General features: G+C 39.2%; 1 protein-coding gene across 2 annotated transcripts in view; it reads left to right on the top strand.

Moving 5' to 3' along the window:
* STPG4 (sperm-tail PG-rich repeat containing 4) overlaps positions 1-23736 on the top strand; it is a 46472-nt gene that overhangs the window by 7751 nt on the left and 14985 nt on the right. Inside the window, exons 4-6 of one of the 2 annotated variants that reach the window (XM_046663197.1) lie at positions 6659-6723; positions 6942-6996; positions 9506-9655. In XM_046663197.1, coding sequence (XP_046519153.1) covers positions 6659-6723; positions 6942-6996; positions 9506-9622 — 237 coding nt within the window. In that variant the 3' untranslated portion in view covers positions 9623-9655. Of the gene's footprint in view, positions 1-6658; positions 6724-6941; positions 6997-9505; positions 9656-23736 lie in introns of those variants that run through there. The other variant, XM_046663196.1, reaches the window with a different exon arrangement.

Below are 23736 nucleotides of genomic sequence, written 5' to 3' on the forward strand. Positions count from 1 at the left end.
GGGGGGCTGTTTTGTGCTTTGTAGGTTGTTTAGCAGCATTCCTGGATAATTATTAGATGCCATTAGCTAATTAGAGGCCATTAGCAATCCCTGCACCCAGTTATAACAACCAAAACTGTCTCCAGACATTGCCAAATGTCCTCCGGGGGGCAAGAAACCCCCAACAACAACAGCAAAAATCCCACTCCTGATTGAGGAACACTGGGTTAAGGCTTTGTGATAGTGGGTGTGGTCTCAGAGTGGTTGTTCTCAGGGTCAACAGGCTTATTGTGAACTGGCTTCATTTGTGACCTCATCTCTTACCACTTCTCATTCTTTTCCTGCCCCACTGGCCTCCTCGCTGCTTCTTGAACTTGCCACTCCCACCTCAAGGTCTTTGCGCTGGATCTTTCTTCTTCTGGAATGTTCTTATTCCAGATATCAGCATGACTCACTCCCTCTCCTTCTTCAAGTCTTTGTTCAAGTGTCACCTTCTCCATAAGCCCCATTTATGTTGACCACCTGACACTCCTGACCTTCCCTACCTGCTCCTGTTTCTCTTTCCTTAGCACCTGTAGCAATCAATATACTGTAGAATTTACCCGCACTTTGCATTTATTTTTTGTTGTCTGTCTTCTCCTATGAGAATGAAGGTTTATGAGGACACGAATATTTATCTGTTTTGTTCACTGTTCCATCTTGGCCTCTAGAACAGTGTCTGACGGGTTAATATTTGTTGAATATGTGAATGAATTCATAATTGCTCCAATATCTGAAATCTGACTGGGCTTTACTCAATTTGTTTCCTTGTATGTATGAGTATCTTTGACTGTTTGTTGCTCATTGCTCCTGAAAATTTATCTTCATGAATTCCCCAAGGCCCAAGATGAAAGTGTTTTCTTTCATAGATGGTTTGCTTTTGATTCTGCTAATACTTAGGGGACCAGCCAGCCTGGTGCCACTTGAAATGCACTACTTATGTATTCTTAGATCACTAGAGTGACGGACATTTGGACTGGAATCCCTGAAAGGGACCAGCCCATGGTTACCCTCTCTCAAGCATTGGTTTCTTCCCCCTCTCCCAGTTCTACTTAGCACCAGGACAACTCTTTCTGCGTCCCCTTAGCATTGGGGCGAGGTGGGAGGGTTTACTTTCAGGAAGTGCCCTGTTAGGGTCTCCAATTCCTGTGCATAGGACTCCCATTAGACCACCATGATTGATGGGCCCAGGCTTTGACCTCCGGATCCTTCTAGGGCTCTGAAGTTCCCTCATATCCAGCTCTGTTCTTTTGCTGAGTTTAGTCTGGACCAGCAAATATCCTCTGGGAAAAACTGGGCTACTTGCCTCTCAGGTTTCTTGCTATCTCTTGGTTTGGGGGGGTCTTATAATTTCTTATTATCTTATAAGCAACTTCATATCTTTTTAAAAACCCTTATTTGCTTTTAATATTTTATCCTTCATTTCTGTTAGTTATCATCTGCAGTGGAAAGGTTCTTCATCCAAATAACATAGCCTGACATTGGCAGAAACCAGAACTTTTTTTTCCTTAGAAATATATTATGAATCTTTTCCACGCCATCATGTATTCTCTACATCATTTTAAATAGCCGCATCGTATTCTACTGTACAGACACGTCCTAATTTATTTGACCATTTCCTGCTCTTAATCATAGATCGGAATTGTTGGGGAAAGGGTATGTAGACATCTAAATCTTTTGAGATGCATTGCCAAAATGCCCTACAGAAAAGTGATTCTGTAATGCAGCTCCACCTTGCAGAGTATAAGTCCACTGCCGTTTTAAATGCGCTGTTAATGTTTCCAACTGGAAATATGGACCAAATGACTTAAATGGGAAAGTTCAAAGTATAAGCTTGAAATCAACATGCTAGGGGAACTTCAGAACAACCTGAAGTCAGCTAAGTTGGTGCCAGAGTCTCCCTACAATGAACGGGACAAGGTGAAGGTGGTGGCTCTGCCCCAGTCTGTAGCCAGAGGGGCAGTAGTGACAAGGTCAGTCAACCCTAAGGAGAGAAGAAAGCTACCATTGTGAAGATGCAAGAGAGTTTCAAGAAAACGCCAACCACCAACTGTGTGGCTTCAACACTCTTGCATCAAAGGGTAAAAATGGGTCATGTTCTCTTATAATCCAATTGAAATAGACATTCTGATTTTAAAATGAGCAAAGGATATGAACTAGAAGTTTACAAAGAAATATACCAGTTACTAAAAATCGTAAAGCGGTGTTTGACTTCAACTAATAATGTAATAATTACAAAGGAACAAAAGCAGCTGGATACAATTTCTCACCTGTCAGATGATCAACAATTTAAGTTTGATAATACCCATTACTAGCAAAGGGGATACAGAAACAGATATTCTCATACACTGTATGAACACAAATTGTTACAGTTTGGCAATTCGTAGCAATATTTTGAATGCATGTAGTATAACTCCACTGTCAGGAATTTACAAATGGTCTTACAAAAGTACAGTGAGGGGCTGGCCCAGTGGCACAGCGGTTAAGTTCACACATTCTGCTTCTCAGTGGCCCGGGGTTCGCCAGTTCGGATCCTGGGTATGGACATGGCACCACTTGGCAAAAGCTGTGCTGTGTTGGGCGTCCCACGCATAAAACAGAGGAAGATGGGCACGGATGTTAGCTCAGGGCCAGTCTTCCTCAGCAAAAAAAAAGAGGAGGATTGGCAGTAGTTAGCTCAGGGCTAATCTTCGTCAAAAAAAAAAAGTACAGTGAGATATTTATACGTAATACTGCAGCATTGTTTGTAATTTTATTTAACTAGAAGACTAATTATATAGTGGTGCATCCATACAATGACGAAGTGTGCAACCATTAAAAACAATAAGGTAAATCTGTATGTGTTGATGGGGAACCATCTTCACTTCCTAAAAGGGAACATTTCAATGAAAATCACAATTAAATAACATTTAAAATTGCCTCAAACTTCTATCCAGGTTAGTGTTAGCATTGCCTTGCAAGCTCATATAAAATGAAACAAATTTGATGATTCTGCCTCTCCCACTCCTCAGTATCTGTTTTATGTCAAAAGGAGGTAGCGGGGCTTGAAAGTCACCCCTATAAACTTAGAGAATGAATGAATGAATCAAAGAGAATGAAGCAAAGAATCCATTTTATTGTGTTCAAAAGACAGCCTTGAACAGCTGATTGGGAGACTGAAGTTGAGAAAACCTGGCTGGTTCATTGATCTTTGTTAGCTGTGTTTATAGCTGTGATGATGACCTCTGAAGAGACGTTAACTTGCAAAGTGCTCCACGGTAAAATAACGGCTGAAGGAGTTTTCAGCAGGATGGTTTTCCAGTGAGTGAGGTATCAGCAGAGAGAAACCTTGTGCCCGAAAAGGGCTGGCAAGTAACACTGCAGGGAACTCAAGACTTCAATGTTGGGATAATAAAGAGCAAAACGTAGACAAGAGAGAACAATTCATTGTGCATTTAAATGAAAAAAGTGACCCTCAAATTTGGCTCATTTAGCAGATACTTTTTGAGGCTAAACTCTCAAAAGGCGACTTCAAGTAGGACAAATATAGAAGCCACAGGCAACCAATCTTCTTTCCTAGACTAATGCTGTCTAAGAGTTTTTCCGTCAGTATTTCATTACAAAAACCGTATGTGATTGCCGAGTATAGATAAATAAACAGCTGCTTTAAGGATTTTTTTTTCACTTTTCAGGTGTCTTTCTCCTTCTCCTCCTGTGTATGTGCATATATGTGCATGAGAGAGAGAGGAAGAGAGAGAGCAAGAGTGAGAGCAAGGAACATAAAACATGTGTGCACAATTTAAAGTAATAGAAAGCAAACACCCATGTAACCATCATCAAAGTCAAGAAACAGAATGTGGCAGCCCCCCAAAAAGCTCCCTGCTTAAAATACATTTCTGTACTTCCACGGTATGATAAAAAATATCTGTGTTTCCTTAGTCTTTATTATGTCAAGTGAGCAATTAACAAGGCACAAGTGCATCGAGGCAATATGTGTATTTCATCATAAAATTTGTATTTATTGTTGTTATCACTATATCCACAAAAAGCTCCCTCTGTGATCAAAATTGTGTGTTAATATGTGAGACTACTGCCGGGTGAAATATCATAGCTGAACTCCCATGTGGCAGATAATGCCAGGGTACGGATGCCTCATTTTCAACAAAGGCAGTATTGTATTTTTAAATCTGATTTTAAAATAATAGTGGGTGGGGGGTAATTGTTCCCTTTGGGAAGGCTTCTTCCCAGGATTTTGTAATGTAACTCTTCCCTGCCAGCTCCTTCAACCTCGGAAGTTCTGGAACTCCGGACAGTCTTCCTCTGGCTTCTCATTCTCCTTCCTTCTCTCCCTCCCTTCCTTCACACATCCCACTCTCTATGCTTTCCAGTTCCTGACCCTGCCTTACTTCGTGTACCTCTGGGCTAATAACCACAGACCCAGGGACAATGGAGCCACCCAGGTAGTTTGCAACAAGTTTGACAATGGGCAGAGAGATAGTCTCTTAGAATACCCTCCCTCTCCCCTCAAAGAGGTCTCGCCTTCCTTAAAACCCTACTCAGATCTCACTGTCTTTACCATCTTTACATCGCCCAGTTGGATTTATTTTTTATTTAATTATTTACATTCCCACCAACAGTGCACAAGTGCTCCCTTTTCTCCACATCCTCACCAACACTTGTTATCTCTTGTCTTTTTGATAACAGCCATTGTAACAGGTGTGAGGTAATATTTCATTGTAGTTTTCATGTGCATTTCCCTCATGATTAGTGATGTTGAGCACCTTTTCATGTACCTGTTGGCCATTTATATGTCTTCTTTGGAAAAATGTTCAGGTCTTTTGCCCATTTTTAAATTGGATTATTATTATTATTTTACTGTTAAGTTGTATGAGTTCCTTATATATTTTGGATACTAACACTTTATCAGTTACACGGTTTGCAAAGACTTTCTCCCTTGCCTTAGGTTTCCTTTTCATTTTGTTGACGGTTTCCTTTGCTGTGCAGAAGCTTTTTCAGTTTGATGTAGTCCCACTTGTTTATTTTTTCTTTTATTCCCTATGCTTATGGTGTCATATCCAAAAAACTCATTGCCAAGACCAATGTTAAGGAGCTTTTCCCCTATGTTTTCTTCTAGGAGTTTTATCATTTCGGGTCTTACATTTAAGTATTCAGCCCATTTCGAGTGAATTTTTGTGAGTGGTATAGGACAGGGATCTAGTTTCATTCTTTTGCATGTGGATATCCAGTTTCCCCAATATTATTTATTAAAGAGACTATATCCTTTCCCTGTTGTGTAGTCTTGGTGCCCTTGTCAAAGATTAGTTGACTTTATATGCATGGGTTTATTTCTGGGCTCTCTGTTCTATTCCATTGGTCTATGTGTCTCTTTTTATGCTAGTACCATTCTGTTTTGATTACTATAGCTTTGTAATATAGTTTGAAATCAGGAAGTGTGATGCCTCCAGCTTTGTTCTTCTTTCTGAAGATTTCTTTGACTGTTTGGGGTCTTTTGTGGTTCCATATCAATTTTAGAATTGTTTTTTCTGTGTCTGTGAAAAATGCTATTGGAATTTTGATAGGGATTGCAGTGAATCTGTAGATTGCTTTGGATCGTATGGATATTTTAACAATATTAATTCTTCCAATCCATGAACATGGAATATCTTTCCATTTATTTGTGTCTTCTTCAGTTTCTTTCCTCAACGTCTTGTCGTTTTCAGTGTACAAATCTTTCACCTCTTTAATTAAATTTATTCCTAGGTATTTTGTTGTTTTTGATGCTATTGTAAATGAGATTGTTTTCTTACTTTCTTTTTTTAGATAGTTCTTTGTTAGTGTATAGAAACACAACTGACTTTTTTGTGTTTTTTTTTTTTTTGTATCCTGCAACTTTACTGAATTTGTTTATTCTAACAGTTTTTTGGTGGAGTCTTTGGGGTATTTTATATATGAGATCATGTTGTCTGCAAACAGGGCAGTTTTACTTCTTCCTTTCCAATTTGGGTGTCTTTTATTTCTTTTTCCTGCCTAATTACCCTGGCTGAGACTTCCAGTACTATGTTGAATAGGAATGGGGAGAGTGAGCACACCTGTCCAGTTCCTGATCTTAGAGGAAAAGCTTTTAGCTTTTCACCACTGAGTATGCAATGTTAGTTGTGGGTCACCCAGTTGGATTTAATCTCTTCCTACCCTCCAAACCTCCCTAACCCCCAAATCTGTTCTTGAGCATTGATATAGTGTTTTATATTAGAATTGTTTATGTATGTGCCTTCTCACCCCTGCTGGTTAGTGACCATATCTCTCTTACTGTTGTATTTTCTACCACACCTAGCAGAGTTCTTTACCCACAGAGCAAGCTCACTAAATGGTGGTTAAATTGACTTGTTGAATCTAGTCTACTTAAAATATGATCAGTTGTATAGCATTTTTCTACATATAATCTCAGGCCTACTGTCATAAAATTCACCAGGAAAAGTGAATATCTGTTGAACACTTTGAAGCTCCACCTCTGAAAATGTACCTTTTCCCTATTAAAATAGAGAATAAATTATATAGTATCATATGGTCATAAAATAAAGGATTATGAGTGACAGATAATAAAATAAAGTGTATTTAAGACCTGTATTAATCTATGATCGGTGTTCTTGTCCATTCTGTGTAGTCACTTGAGCTTTCACCAGGGCAATACGAGCTACTTCCTGCTCCAGTTCCCAAGTATGCTTCCAGGTAATTATCTACTTATTAAGTTGCTTTTAATAATTGCACTCATGCCTTTCTATTTACACACTTAACAACCAATACTAATGGCTTTTAAACCTACTTTATGCCCATCATATCCAAATTAGCATTTTAAAATATTTAGTGAGAGATAGGGAATAGATTAATAAAGATCCTCACATTAAAAAATGGATTTAGCAAATCATATCTTTTTTTTTTAAATATAGGAGCTTTGTATTTCGTTCTTCAGTTCAGAGATTTCCAACAGGCTGCTTCACTCCTGTAAGTATATTGTAGACAATTAACTCAGGATGTATTTGATGTTTAAAATATGCAATGATTCCTTTTGATATATCAAGATTAACATTTTGCTCATTGTAGTAGATAAGTAATGAATGATTGGTGTAACTGACTTAGGATAAACTAAATCAATAAATCTGAAGGGGCCAGCCTGGTGCCGCAGCGGTTGAGTTTGGGCGTTCTGCTTCTCCAGGGTTCACCAGTTCCGATCCTGGGTGTGGACATGGCACCGCTTGGCCAAAAAAAAAAAAAAAAAGACACGCTGTGGTAGGTGTCCCACGTGTAAAGTAGAGGAAGATGGGCATGGATGTTAGCTCAGGGCCAGTCTTCCTCAGCAAAAAGAGGAGGATTGGCAGTAGTTAGCTCAGGGCTAATCTTCCTCAAAAAAAATAAATAAATAAAATAAATCTGAAGATATACTAGGGATTTCAATGTAAATAATCCATTTGTGTCAAGTTATAGAAGAAAAATAAAGGTTCGTTTACTTTTTTTTTTAAGATTTTTTTTTTACTTTTCCTTTTTCTCCCAAAGCCCTCCAGTACATAGTTGTGTATTTTTTTTAGTTGTGGGTCGTTCTAGTTGTGGCATGTGGGATGCCACCTTCAGCATAGCTTGACGAGCAGTGCCATGTCCGAGGGGGATCCGAACCGGCAAAACCCTGGGCCGCTGAAGCGGAGCACACTAACTGAACCGTTTGGCCACAGGGCCAGCCCCCTCCTTTACTTTCTTTAGGTCTTGACTCTTATCACCTTCTTAGTGAGGTCATTTCTAGTCACCTGTTGAGAATTTCCTGGCCCCCCCATCCTTGGTTTAATTTTCTCCATAGCGTTCATCACTGTCTGATACATTATTTAAGTTTTTACCTTTCTTGTTTGTATCTGTCTGCCCCACTAGAACGTAAGCTTTCTGAAGGCTGGAGTTTTTGTCCTGTATACCTAGTGCCTAGAAAAATGGCTGACTCATAGTATTTGTTGAATTAACTAATTAGTTAAATCATCAGAGAGAGTCCATAGATCGTTGTATTAACAACAGAAAAGGGAAAGTGTCTCTAGTTTCTTTCCTTTCACAAATGTGAAAATACTTTCCTGTTTCTAAAAATTTCCAGATACATGTATATGTGTTATGATAAAAATGAACTCTTTTGGACAACTGATCATTAGAATGCCAAAAGACAAATTGTTATTTATATAAACATTTTGAAAGAATGAGAAAATATGAAATTATTTTGGAGTGGTTAGATAGATTATAGTTGTTTATTTGTAACTAGAAACTCAGTTGGAAAAAAGACATACAGTGAACATCTGAAAGAGAAATTGAGATAATTGAACAGAGCTCAGAAACAGACGCAGAACATAAGAGATTTTTATATTTGATAAAGATAGTATGACAGATCAGTAGGGAAAGGAAGAGATTTTTTTTTAAGATTTTATTTTTTTATTTTTCCTTTTTCTCCCCAAAGCCCCCTGGTTCATAGTTGTGGGTCCCGTTAGTTGTGGCATGTGGGATGCTGCCTCAGCATGGCCTGATGAGCAGTGCCATGTCCGTGCCCAGGATCCGAACTGGCGAAACCCTGGGCCACCAAAGCGGAGTGCATGAACTTAACCACTTAGGCACGGGGCTGGCGCCAGGAAGAGATATGTTGTGCTAGAAAATTGATTAAATACCTTGGAAAAATTAAGTTATATTCTTCATACCACATATTCAAATAAATTTCTTATTGATTAAAGAATTAAATAATTTTAAAACCATAAAACGAGGAGAAAATATATTAGCATGCACCTAATTTTAGGATAAGGCAGATTTTCTGAGATACTAGCAATGGATGAATTGCAAAGGAGAAGAAGTATTCAATTTTATTACATAAGGTTTTAATTTTTTTGTATATCAGAGAACTATAAACAAAGTTAATAAGCAAACGCCAATTAGGAAAACTATTTTCAACATATGTGACGGGTTAATGGTCTTATCTAAAATTCTCTTGGAGCCAGCCTGGTGACACAGAGGTTAAGTTCATACGTTCTACTTCGGCAGCCCGGGGTTCAGATCCCTGGTGTGGACCTACGCACAGCTTGGCGCACCATGCTGTGGCAGGCGTCCCACACGTGAAATAGAGGACGATGGGCACGGGGTTAGTTCAGGGCGAGTCTTCCTCAGCAAAAAGAGGAGGATTGGCAGCAGTGTTAGCTCAGAGCCACCCTTCCTCAAAATAAATAAATAAATAAATAAATAAACAAAATTCTCTTAATGTAGAAAAAACATCAATAGAAAAGTAAAACAGATAAAGGCCATGAGTGGACAATTCATAAAACAAGAAATTCAGATATCCAATAAAGGTGAAAAAATTTTGATCTCACTAACACTTAAATGTGAGAAACTAAAAGTCTGATTGAAAACTTTCTGTTTGTGGGTGGTGTGGTGGGCTAAATAATGTCCCCCAAAGATGTGTCCACATCCTAACCCCGGAACCTATCAACATTACCTTCTATGGCAGAAAGTGTGCAGATGTGATTACATTACGGACTTTGAGAGGGAGAAATTATCCTGGGTTACCCAGGCAGCGGGGGATTTGAGGAGGGAGAAGGCAGTGTGGCCACAGACCCTGGAGTGATGTGGCCACAAGCCAAGGAAGACAGCCACCACCAGAAGCTGGAAGAGGCAGGCCATGGATCCTGCCCTGGGGCCTCCAGAGGGAGCATGGCCCTGCCGACATCTTGATTTTGGCCCAGTGACACTGATTTTGGACTTCTGACCTCTAAACCTATGAGAGAATAAAATTCTGTTGTTTTAAGCCACCAAATTTATGGTAATTTGTTACAGCAGCCACAGGAAATTAATATAGCTGAGGATTATTTCCAGGTCGATTTCACAATAGACTGATGGAGTGAGGACCTGGCTTTTCCTTTCAGTAGCCCATAAATGTCTGCATCTGTAGACTTGATCTCTTGGACACATCAGTTGCTTCAAAATGACTCTTCGGCGTCCCGCCTGGGGTATAAGCCAGTTGCCAGTATTATCTTATCTCTATTGGCTGTTGTCGCTTCTCTTGGCTCTTTATGTGCGTGTTTGTGTGTACAGGTGTGTATTGTGAAGGGGAGGAGATGGTTATGCCCTATTTACTTGATGGAGAGGAACAGAGATAAATGCATGCATGCAGTTGGCTTTGGCAGCAAGTAGTCAAGACATCAGGTTTTTTTTTTCCCCTCCACTGGGTGATATTGTATTTCCTTTGAAATATATGCTTTAAATGAATCCCGTGAGTTACAAATGATTTGTTTACTGTTAGTAAAGACAGATTCAATTAAAAATCATTTGCTTTAATTCAGGTTAGGCATCTTGCAGGATAAGCAGCCTGATATGGGAAATAGCACAAGGCAGTTGCTTCTGACCATTTTTGCCTTTGTTCTCATTGCTTTTATGGAGGAGAAGGTTTTTGGAGATCCTATTCTGCCATTTCCATCGATGTCACCTCATCCATTCCATTTTAAAAATAAAACTGTCTCACCGATTTGGAACATCCTGTCCTTCAACAAAGTGAAAAGAATACTTTCATGGAAAATGTTCCGAGTCAAAGAAATAGCCCAGGGCTGTGATTCATGTCTGTTCTAAACACGCATTCCCAGAGCAGGCTTGTGGGTTTGGTTTAGATCCACAAGCTTATAAACTGCAGAGAGCAAACTCCTTTGATACCAGCAGTGGGAGACGGTGGCGCACAGTGTGAGTTTGGTGAAGAAACGATGCTTGCTAGGGGAACATGATCTCAAATCTTCTTGAGATAAACACATTCAATCCTTAGACCACTCTAATATGCCATTCAGCCTTTATCTGAAAAACTCATTTGATTGATTTTATCATTCAATCTAGTTGTTCTAGAAATTAACGTCATAGTCACGGGCCTGTTAGGACTCTTACAGCTGGAAGAAACTTTATGAATCAACTGCTTTATCAGGGTCGGCTTTGGTGATGACCATCATTCAGCGAGTGTTTTCTGGTGCCAGGCACAGTGCTCCGTGACTGACATAGCCTCTCATTTAATGCTCACAGCAACTTGGCCGGGTAGTAGTTATCATCTCTATTTGACAGGTCGGGAAATGGAAGTTAATTCCCTGAGGTCACACAGTTATTAAGAGGTACAGCCAGGACTTAGACCCAGTCTATGGTGACCTCAAAACCTGGGCTTTAAGCTGTGCTGCCTAGTGAGTGAGCACAATCAGGTGACTTAATGTCTTTGGACCTTTAGAGGTGATCTGGGGTCAAATCCAAGCGGCAGACTTTGTGCTGTCTCTGGAGTCACAATTCCCCACTGATGCCTGAGGCTTGCTCATGGGGCCAGGTTGGCCTGCCTAACCCCCTTTGCAGTGGGAGGTTCATATGCAGGAGGCTTCTCTCTCGTAGGAGGGCTGCCAGCCTGCCTATTGGGCCCTGATCATCTAAGTCCCTTACAGTGGATGGACGCAGCTTAGGTTCCCACTGGGAGCCTTGCTACTCTGGCTTTTCTTAATTGGCCGATCTTTTCCCTGGGATACCTTTAGGACGTTAGAACTTCCAATCTTTTCTCAGCAAAGCCTCTTTGTAAAAAGTTGGGCTCCACGGAGTCTGGCTGACTTCAGTAGAAGTTCTTTCATCTAGTCTGAAAATCTTCTTTCAGTGGTTATGTGTGTGAAGCTCTCTGCCAGGTAGGCATTGTTGAGCATTCGAAGACAAATGAGACATTCTCTCAGTGCTCTCCCTGCCCTCTTGAAGGGTGGGGATGCTCTAAGCTCAATAACCCAACCAACGTGTACACATAGAAGCACACACAAACCTACACATGTTAAACGAGAGTCCCTGATTCACAGTGCATGTGTCTGACTAGTGTGGAACGAAATGGCTTAGCACACACAGCTTTAAATATGGCACCCAAAATTAGACACTGACGGCTCAAGTTTCATATTATCTGTTGATGGAAGCACATGTAACTTCTTCCTTCCAGCAGCCACCTCTAAAACTTTCTGGTAACATTCACTTGTAAGCTTCTGAGCAAATGCTGACCAGGTGGAGGAAGGAGCTAAGGGCAGAGTGAAGAAAAGGCTTGAATGAGGAAAGGGACACCCATCCCTGTCCCTTGAGAGCCCATGTGCTAACCAAAGAAACCCAAGTACTAGTTGTCCTCTCAGCTTTGGGATCCAAGGGCTTTTCCATGAGGCCTTCCTTATTGGAGGGCCCCAGAAGGGAATTTTGTATTTATACTCCCCTGCTCACTGCAGCAATGCCGGAGGGTCCAGAGGTGGGATTTTGAGATGAGAGCGTAAGAGATGAGACATGAGACATGTGTCACTCTTGATTTAACTGTCGAAAAATCTTTGGGGGGACTTTCTCCTTGTAACTTATCCCCTTTTAAATGCAAAAGCTCCTAGAAGGAGAAATATATTGATCCAATTCATACTAAGGTATTAGTGACTTATTAGGTTCTCTTTCCTCCCCCAGCATCCTCCTAGGAATATAGGTGAGACAACAAGAATTAGGTACCTGGGATCAAGGAAAGGAACTGAAAAGAGGGAAAAATGTGAGAAGGAGTCCCAATATTTAGATATTTATGTCATCACTAACTGTTCATTCTATGCAGAAATCAATGTGTTTTATTTTTAGACATTGGCCTCCAGATAATTCCAAAAAAAATTTGCAAAATAAGAAAAAATAAAGTTTACAAAGAGTTCCTATGTTGGGAATTTTCACAGACGTTTTCTTATAAAATAGATAAGTCCGTTGATTCTTATGAAAGGATCCAATTTTGCCATAAATGTGAAGTAGCATAGTTTCAGAGAAAATCTACAAGAATGAATGTTAAATAGATGGAGTTCCTGTATATGTGGGATAAACTGATAATTTGCAATTTGAATATCCTTGCTTTATGTAATTATGATCCTAATAGCTATTTGAATTTAAAGTTTGTATTTTCTATTCTAAAAGTAATACATGATTTCTGTGCAATGTGGTAACTGGCCACATAGATCAATCTCCTCTCCCTCTTGAATCCCAATAAAATGGTAGTAGAAGAATAAATAAATCCACATGGATAAAGAGAAAAAAAGAGAAACATCGGCAGACAAGAGACTTCACCAATTTTTGGACCATAGAAAGAAGAGAAAGCCAAGGGCTAAAAAGCAGGCAGGGGGGATGCCGAGGGGATGGGAGCCTGTTTGTCTCTTAGAGTCACAGGGAGGCTCAGGACTTGGAGGGAAGGGAAGGCGAGGCATAGGGTTCGATACCAGGGAATTAACGGAAACTGTGCATACAGAGAAATTTAGGTCTAGAGGCCACCTTTCCTCTCCTAAGGTGGAACACTGGCCTTTGGACATCCGCCCCTCAGGCAAAAGATTAGTGGAATTTATCCTGGGAAAAATTCAGTGAGCCCAGAGAAAAGAGAACCACATCCTGACAATTTAGGGAACCCCAGGAAAAAGACTGGCTCGCCATTCAGTTCAGTCCACGTATCTCAGCCGCAGACCTGAGCTTCCACCAGGCAAGTGAGAAACGCCTCTAACATGAATGAGAGATGGAGATAGACAGGCAGAAGGATGGAAACCTGGTTGAAAACAGAATGCAGGGAATAGAAGGGCAAGATTTTTTTCCTTTAAATCCAATTAGTATCCACAGAGAGAGGAAAAAGGGAAAAGTTTCAAGTTAGAATTCTCTGTTCGGCCAAACTATCACTCAATTGTGAAGACAAAATAAAGGCATTTTCAAACATGCAAAACTCATGAAAATTACCTCCCGAATACCCTTTTTAAGGATGCTACTGGTGATAAAATACAGCATAACAAGGAAGTAAACCTAGAAAGAGGAGAGCATGGGACCTGGGAGAAAGTGGATCTAATCTGCGAGAGTAGTTAGAAGATGTCCCAGGTGACTCACTGTGCAGTGGCTGAGAAAGAAACCAGTCCACATTGAGAAAGAGACGGAAGAACTCCAGAAGGAACGTTTCTAAGGAAAAAGGGACTCTGAACAGCTGGTATGATGGGAAAAATGAAGAAAATATGCATAGCAAAATGTGCAAGTGAAAAAACAAGGCACTAATTAACTCCACATAAAACAAAAGACTGACTGTGCAAGACAAGAAATTTGCCTCTGCAGGGAATAATATTTATTTTGTAGACATTGGTTAGTGATTTAAAATGGTACTCTGAGCAGATGAGGAGAGAGGAATGGTGGATAAACCAAGCGAGCCATATCTCCATTTATTCCAGGAAGCCATCAATAGATCATTTCTAAAATATAAATTAAGATATAACAATATAAACATACTATTTAGTAATAAAAAGATAACTACCAGAAGAACAGCTAAGAGTTAAAAATAGTTGTCTTAGGCTCTTCAGCGCCTACTCAAAGACGTGTGTGCCCAAGACATATGTGTAAAAGATGTTTTGTAAAAGAAGTTTTTATGGATATTATCCATACTCTTAAAATCAGTGTAGTGTTATTTCAGTGAAACAGTGTGCTCGCCATCCTGTACTGCATGTCACACACCCTTAAAAACAAAAACCTAAAAACACTTGTCTTAGGGAATGAAATTGGAGAGGGGTGAGACCAAAGTCTTCTGTTTTTCATTATAAAGCTTTTGGTTCCACCTGATTTTTAAACTATGTTTCTCTATAAATGCAATAAAATGTCTTAAAATTTAAGTAAAAATATATTTTAAAAATTTTAAATTAGAGTAAAAATTAAAAATAAGATTATAGAAAATTGGAAAATATAGAAAATTATCTTTTAAAAATTTCTCATCAACCATATGCAACCAATAATGTTAACTTTCTCCCTTTTTTTCTCTGCAGTTTTAAAAACATAGTTTTGATCCTGGCGCACTACAATTTCATATCCTTTTTTCACTTAGCATATGTTTCACTTTCATGTTATTGAAATCCTTTTAAACATTATTTTTACTGGATAAACAACCAAGTTATTGCATCATAATTTATTCAACTATTCCCCTTTTGATGGTTATTCTCGGTTTCACTTATTCCATATACAAGAGTCTTCATTATCCAAGTATAACTTGATCCACAAAAAAGACCTACTAAGGTGAAGTCACTTTAAATGGACTCAGAATTTCAGAGCAGTCAGTAAAGTTTGGTTTGGACTTTAAAAAAAATTAAACTAAAAATTATGAAAATATCTTACAATTGCAACTCTGTACTAATTCTTAGATTAAAAAAGGAAATTGCGTTGATTTTAGTTTATTTTTTCTGACAATATTTTGTGATAGTATAGTGACATCCTTCACTTCATGTTTGACATTCTACTGAAATCACAGAGGACAAATTTTAGAGAAAACATTTGAAGCTTCATCAGTTTTCCCAAGCGCATCTCCTTTCTTTTTTAAATCATTCTTTACTGAAGTGCAAAGAGTGTCACAATCCTTGTTTGTCTTTTCTTCTTTCTTCTTAACTAATCTAACTTTGCCAGATCCTCATTGGTCAACCGAAGACTTTTCCTGTGATTTAGGCACTTCTCCATCACTTCTATCAACTTCATGAAATCTTGCCCTTTTTTGGTTAAATTTGCATTTTCACTTTGAAATGGATTTGCATTTTATTTGCAACGTATTGTTGAATATCATTTAATATTGAAGGAGAGAAACTGAGTCACAAAGACATTGACTGGTCTGCAATGGTGAATGCCAGTCTTAAGCAGGGAAAGATGTTTGAATAGCATATCATTTTATAACTGGTCAGCTCATTGGGAGAATTCTTTTGTGTTATGACAACTTTTGTTCACATTCACAACTTTGTTATGCAAGGACAATGATACTGAATATTCAGATCAAAAGACTAATGCTATGATAAGACTCAATGCATAGAGTCTTTTCTAAATGTGGGAGTCATTTTTTGTGGATTATCACAAATGGGATTTACTAGAATAGAGATTATATACAGGTTCTCGATCTATATTGCCAAACCTTTTTAAAAAGTCTTACATTAATTTACATCTCCACCAGCAATCAAGAGAGTGTCCACTTCACAAAATCTGTATAAATCTTGTTTATCATTGTTTTTTAAAATATTTGTTAATTTGATAGTAAAAGAATGGTGTCTCGTTACTTTAATTTAATCTGATCTGACGATACACATTCTAATTATTTGTTAACCAGTTGCTTGTGGTCCTTCCTGCATAATTTCTGGTCACAGTCTTTACCCAGTTATCTGTTGGGTAGAGTTGTAACATTCTTTTATGTTGATTTGTATAAACTGTGTAGTGAAGAGATGTTAACACTTGTATTTGCTGAAGTTTTTCAGGGATTTTGCCTTTTACTTTTGTGGTTTTATATATAAAGTTTAAAATGTAAAATATTTATGTTGTCAGAATTAGAGAGTTTGTCATCACCTTCTGGAATGTAAGTTCCATGAAAGAAGAGACTATCTTATTCATCAATGCCCAGCACCTAGTACACTCCTCAAAAAATGTGTTCAATGAATGAATGAAATCTGTGTATCCTTTCCTTTTTTTTTCTGAGGAAGATTTGCCCTGAGCTAACATCTGTGCCAATCTTCCTCTGTTTTTTTGTATGCGGGACACCTCCACAGAGTGGCTGGTGAGTGGAGTAGGTCCATGCCTGGGATCCAAACCCACAAACCCAGGCCACCAAAGCAGAGTGTATGGAACCGTAATCACTCAGCCACGGGGCTGAGCCCTCTTTTCCTATTTTTTTTTTTTTTAAAGAACTTTGTGCTTTTATTTTATTTTTTATTTTTAAAGATTTTCTTTTTTTCCTTTTTCTCCCCAAAGCCCCCCCCAGTACATAGTTGTATATTCTTAGTTGTGGGTCCTAGTTGTGGCATGTGGGACGCCGCCTCAGCGTGGTTTGATGAGCAGTGTCATGTCCACGCCCAGGATTCGAACTGACGAAATACCGGGCCACATGCAGCAGAGCACGCAAAGTTAACCACTCGGCCATGGGGCCAGCCCCCCTCTTTTCCTTTTTTATTCCTCCTACCACGTAAAACATTTCCTCCAGAGATAGGACGTTCATTTTAATTTTCTTCCATTTATTTAACATTTGGATTTTTTTAAAAACTTAGAACTCCTTAATTCTTCCGAAATGTGTTTTGTGTGTGGTTGCATGGTAAGGTCGTGGTGTCATTTGAGCCCTACTGATTTAGGAAAGTTGCCTCATTGTTGGTATACGTGAAACCTACAATCATGAGAATTCTGACCTGTAGATCCGGTGCAATATAATATGACCTATAAACATTCACTGAGTCACGTTAAACCCTTTTGAGAATGAGGGAGGTTATAAAAGATGGATACATACAGGTATGCATCTCCTCCTTCCTTCCTTCCGTCATCTGTGAAAACTAGCTCTTTGAAATTTTTTAATCATTTATGTGTAAAATCTCCAGGAGCAGTCTATTAAAAAAGTGAGTAGATGATCATGTGTAGGCATAGTGAATTACTACATGATTTTTTATTACAAAAAGAATATTAACTTGGAATTTGAAAATCCTCTAGGATCTTCTATGCCTGAAGCCTCTCAGTGTGGAGGAGGCCTTCTCACTTTTAAAAAAATGTAGGCTTGAGCCAGCGCTGATGGCCTAGTGGTTAAAGTTCGGCATGCTGTGCTTTGGCGGCCCGGGTTCACTTCCCAGTCATGGAACCACACCACCCATCTGTCAGTAGCCATACTGGGCCAGTGGCTCACATAGAAGAACTAGAATGACTTACAACTAGGACATACAATCGTATACTGGGATTTTTAGGAGAAAAAATCAAAGAGGAAGATTGGCAACAGATGTTAGTTCAGGGAGAATCTTTCCCAGCAAAAACAAAACAAAACAAAACATAGCCTTCTTGTTTGTGTCAGGGATTCAGTTGGTGAATTACATTTTGTCCCCAAGGTGTAGGTGGCTCTCAAGAGAAGCAGTTGGCAAGACATTTGGCTGGCTGGAAAATGGCTTTTAATCTTTATTTTTTATTTATTTATTTTCTGATTTACCTATTTTTTTTTTTTTAAGATCATGATAGATTACAACCTTGTGAGATTTCAGTTGTACATTATTGTTAGTCATGTTGTGGGTACACCACTTCACCCTTTGTGCCCTCCCCCTCCCCCCCTTTTCCCTGGTAACCACCGATCAGTTCTCCTTGTCTATATGTTAACTTCCACCTATAAGTGGAGTCATATAGAGTTCCTCTTTCTCTGTCTGGCTTATTTTGCTTAGCATAATACCCTCAAGGTCCATCCATGTTGATGCGAATGGAACAATTTGGTCCTTTTTTATGGCTGCGTAGTATTCCATTGTGTATATATACCATATCTTCTTTATCCAGTCATCAGTTTCTGGGCTTTTAGGTTGGTTCCACGTCTTGGCTATTGTAAATAATGCTGCGATGATCATAGGGGTGCATAGGACTCTTGGGATTGCTGATTTCAGGTTCTTAGGATAGATACCCAGTAGCGGGATGGCTGGGTCATGGGTATTTCTATTTTTAACTTTTTGAGAAATCTCCATACTGTTTTCCGTAGTGGCTGCACTAGTTTGCATTCCCACCAACAGTGTATGAGGGTTCCTTTTTCTCCACAACCTCTCCAACATTTGTCACTCTTGGTTTTGGATATTTTTGCCAATCTAACAGGTGTAAGGTGATATCTTAGTGTAGTTTTGATTTGCATTTCCCTGATGATTAGTGATGATGAACATCTTTTCATGTGTCTATTGGCCATCCTTATATCTTCTTTGGAGAAATGTTGGTTCATGTCCTCTGCCCATTTTTTGATCGGGTTGTTTTTTTGTTGTTAAACTGTGTGAGTTCTTTGTATATTATGGAGATTAATCCTTTGTTGGATAAGTAGCTTGTAAATATTTTTTCCCAATTAGTGGGCTGTTTTTTTGTTTCAATCCTGTTTTCCCTTGCCTTGAAGAAACTCTTTAGTCTGATGAAGTCCCATTTGTTTATTCTTTCTATTGTTTCCCTCATCTGAGGAGTTATAGTGTCTGAAAAGATTCTTTTGAAACTGATGTCTAAGAGTGTACTGTCTATATTCTCTTCTAGAAGACTTATTGTTTCAGGCCTACTCTTTAGGTCTTTGATCCATTTTGAGTTTATTTTGGTGAATGGTGAAAAAGAATGGTCAATTTTCATTCTTTTACATGTGGCTGTCCAGTTTTCCCAGCACCATTTGTTGAAGAGACTTTCTTTTCTCCATTGTAGGCCTTCAGTTCCTTTGTCAAAGATTAGCTGTCCATAGATGTGTGGTTTTATCTCTGGCTTTCAATTCTGTTCCATTATCTGTGCACCTGTTTTTGTTCCAGTACCATGCTGTTTTGATCACTGTAGCTTTGTAGTATGTTTTGAAATCGGGCATTGTGATGCCTCCGGCTTTGTTTTTCTTACTCAGGATTGCTTTAGCAATTCGCGGTCTTTTGTTGCCCCATATGAATTTTAGGATTCTTTGTTCAATTTCTGTAAAGAATGTCCTTGGGATTCTGATTGGGATAGCATTGAACCTGTAGGTTGCTTTAGGTAGTATGGACATTTTAACTATGTTTATTCTTCCAATCCATGTGCATGGAATGTCTTTCCATCTCTTTATGTTGTCGTCAATTTCTTTCAAGAAAGTCTTGTAGTTTTCATTGTATAAATCTTTCACTTCCTTGGTTAAATTTATCCCAAGGTATTTTATTCTTTTCATTGTGATTGTGAATGGTATTGTGTTCTTGAGTTCTTTTTCTGTTAGTTCATTGTTAGTGTATAGAAATGCTACTGATTTATGTATGTTGATTTTATACCCTGCAACTTTGCTGTAGCTGTTGATTGTTTCTAGTAGTTTTCCTAAGGATTCTTTGGGGTTTTCTATATATAAGATCATGTCATCTGCAAACAGCGAGAGTTTTACTTCTTCATTGCCTATTTGGATTCCTTTTATTTCTTTTTCCTGCCGAATTGCTCTGGCCAACACCTCCAGTACTACGTTGAATAAGAGTGGTGAAAGTGGGCACCCTTGTCTTGTTCCTGTCCTCAGAGGGATGGCTTTCAGTTTTTGTCTGTTGAGTATGATGTTGGCTGTGGGTTTGTCATATATGGCCTTTATTATGTTGAGGTACTTTCCTTCTATACCCATTTTATTGAGAGTTTTTATCATAAATGGGTGTTGGATCTTGTCGAATGCTTTCTCTGCATCTATTGAGATGATCATGTGGTTTTTGTTTCTCATTTTGTTAATGTAGTGTATCATGTTGATTGACTTGCGGATGTTGAACCATCCCTGTGTCCCTGGTATAAATCCCGCTTGATCATGGTGTATAATCTTTTTGATGTATTGCTGTATTCGGTTTGCCAGAATTTTGTTGAGGATTTTTGCATCTATGTTCATCAGTGATATCGGCCTGTAGTTCTCCTTCTTTGTGTTGTCCTTGTCAGGTTTGGGGATCAGAGTGATGTTGGCTTCATAGAATGTGTTAGGGAGTACTCCATCTTCCTCAATTTTCTGGAATAGTTTGAGAAGGATAGGTATTAAATCTTCTTTGAATGTTTGGTAGAATTCTCCAGAGAAGCCGTCTGGTCCTGGACTCTTATTTTTGGGGAGGTTTTTGATTACTGTTTCTATTTCTTTACTTGTGATTGGCCTATTCAGATTCTCCATTTCTTCCTGGTTCAGTTTGGGGAGGTTGTAAGAGTCTAGGAATTTGTCCATTTCTTCTAGGTTGTTCAATTTGTTGGCATATAGTTTGTCATAGTATTCTCTTATGATCCCTTGTATTTCTTTGGTATCTGTTGTGATTTCTCCTCTCTCATTCCTAATTTTATTTATTTGAGATTTCTCTCTTCTTTTCTTGGTGAGACTGGCTAAGGGTTTGTTGATTTTGTTAATTTTTTCGAAGAACCAACTCTTTGTTTCATTGATCCTTTCTACTGTCTTTTTTGTTGCAATATCGTTTATTTCTGCTCTTATTTTTATTATTTCCCTCCTTCTGCTGACTCTGGGCTTTGTTTGTTCTTCTTTTCCTAATTCTGTTAGGTGTCGTTTGAGGTTGCTTATGTGAGCTTTTTCTTGTTTAGTGAGGTGAGCCTGTATTGCAATGAATTTCCCTCTTAGGACTGCCTTTGCTGCATCCCAAATGATTTGGTATGATGTGTTCTCATTTTCATTTGTCTCCAGATAATATTTGATTTCTTCTTTCATTTCTTCAATAATCCATTGTTTGTTCAGTAGCGTGTTGTTTAGTCTCTACATTTTTGCACCTTTCTCTGCTTTATTCTTGTAGTTGATTTCTAGTTTCATAGCATTATGATCAGAAAAGATGCTTGATATTATTTCAACTCTCTTGTATTTATTGATGCTTGCTTTGTTTCCCAAAATATGGTCTATCCTTGAGAATGTTCCATGCACACTTGAGAAGAATGTGTAACCTGCTGTTTTTGGATGAAGTGTTCTATATATATCTATTAAGTCCATCTGGTCTAGCTTTTCATTTAATTCTATAATTTCCTTGTTGATTTTCTGTCTGGATGTTCTATCCATTGGTGTTAATGGGGTGTTGACGTCCCATACTATTATTGTATTGTTGTTGATGTCTTCTTTTAGTTCTGTTAAGAGTTGCTTTACAAATTTTGGTGCTCCTGTGTTGGGTGCATACATATTTATAAGTGTTATGTCTTCTTGGTGGAGAGTCCCTTTTATCATTATACACTGCCCCTCTTTGTCTTTCTTTATCTGTTTTGCTTTGAAGTCTACTTTGTCTGATATTAGTATAGCGACACCTGCTTTCTTTTGTTCATTATTAGCTTGGAGTATTGTCTTCCATCCCTTCACTCTGAGTCTGTGTTTGTCTTTGGGGCTGAGGTGTGTTTCCTGGAGGCAGCATATTGTTGGGTCTTGTTCTTTGATCCATCCTGCCACTCTGTGTCTTTTGATTGGAGAGTTCAATCCATTTACATTTAGAGTGATTATTGAAATGTGGGAGCCTACCGCTGCCATTTTATGTCTTGTTTTCTGGTTCTCTTCAATTTCCTTTGTTTCTCGTCCCATGGTTTAGTCTGTTCTGATGGAGAGCTGCTACTCTCTGTTGTTGTCCTTCTACTTATCTCCTTTGCTCTTGGTTTTGTAGCCCCTTTCCTTTTTTTGATTTTTCAGGAATGAGGGTTTTCCTGAGCATTTCTTGAAGAGGAGGTTTTGTGGCAATGAATTCCCTTAATTTTTGTTTATCTGGGAAAGTTTTTATTTCTCCATCGTATTTGAAGGATATTTTCGCTGGGTAGAGAATTCTTGGCTGCAGGTTTTTGTCCTTCAGATTTTTGAATATATTGTTCCACTCTCTTCTAGCCTGTAAAGTTTCTGCTGAGAAATCTTCTCATAGCCTGATGGGGGTTCCGTTGTGGGTTAATTTCTTCTGCCTGGCTGCCCTTAGTATTCTCTCCTTGTCGTTGACTTTTGCTAGCTTCACTACTATATGCCTCAGGGTTGGTCTTCTTGCATTGATAAAGTTTGGAGATCTATTGGCTTCTGTCACATGAAGTTCCATCTCTCTCCCCAGGTTTGGGAAGTTCTCAGCCATTATTTCTTTGAATAGGCTTTCTGCCCCCTTCTCCCTCTCTTCTCCCTCTGGTATACCTATAATCCTTACGTTGCATCTCCTAATTGTGTCTGATAATTCTCAGAGAGTTTCTTCATTTCTTTTTAGTCTTACTTCTCTCTCCTCCTCTGCCTGCAGCATTTCTATATTCTTATCTTCCAAATTGCTAATTCTTTCCTCCATATTATCAGCCCTACTGTTCAGTGCATCTAGATTCTTCTTAATCTCCTCTATTGTGTTCTTCATTTCCAGTATTTCTGTTTGGTTCTTCTTTATAGTATCAAACTCTTTTGTGACATAGCTCCTGAACTTGTTGAGTTGTCTATCTGAATTCTCTTTTAACTCATTGAGTTTTTTAATGATGGCTGATTTGAAGTCATCATCATTTAGGTATATTTCATTGTCTTTGGGATTGTTTTCTGTGTATTTGTCATTTTCCTTCTGTTCTGGAGATTTAATATATTTTTTCATATTGCTTGATGGTGTAGATTTGTGCCTCTATATAGAGATAGAGTTTAGTTACTGCTTCCACTTGTTTCTACTGGTGTGGTGGGGGGACAGCTGTTTATACTGCACCAACCAGGAACCCTATCAGCTGTTGCTAACTGGGCCTGGGCCCCTCCTCATAGTCACAGTGATCCTGTGGGTTCCCTCTTCTGCTGTGGGGGCCGTCACAAGGGGGCTTCAGGCTGCTGGTGCCTACTGTTGCAGCCCACCTAGACGTGCTCCCTCCTTAGGGTCTGCAGCGGTGTTATGGGCTTTCCCAGTGGCCAGGGGCAAGATCACTTATATTTGCAGCTCTGTCACTGTCGGCACCCACAAAATCTCACTTGTCCACTATGGGTCACAGCAGAGCTATGGGCATCTTCTGCAGTCTGTGGTTAGCTCACCTAGCTATGCTATGTTTGTCCCAGGGTCTTCCAGCCTTGTGGTTGCCGGGTGGGTGCTCTCTACTAGTGCTGTGCAGAGGCTATCACTGAGGCTGCTGTGAGACTGTAGAGTTTCCCCCTGGGCCACGGAGCTGGGTTGCTGGAACTCCACCCAGCCCCAGTCCTCTCCCCTAGGATCTTGCCCTGTCTGGGGGATAGCCGGAGACCTTGAGTTCAGTGGCAGCTGGCCGGCTGCTGCCTTGCCTGGGATTCTCCTCTTCGTGACCCTCCCGGTGTTGTGGATGCTG

Source organism: Equus quagga, chromosome 5, assembly GCF_021613505.1.
Source record: "Equus quagga isolate Etosha38 chromosome 5, UCLA_HA_Equagga_1.0, whole genome shotgun sequence".
Classification (NCBI taxonomy): domain Eukaryota; kingdom Metazoa; phylum Chordata; class Mammalia; order Perissodactyla; family Equidae; genus Equus; species Equus quagga.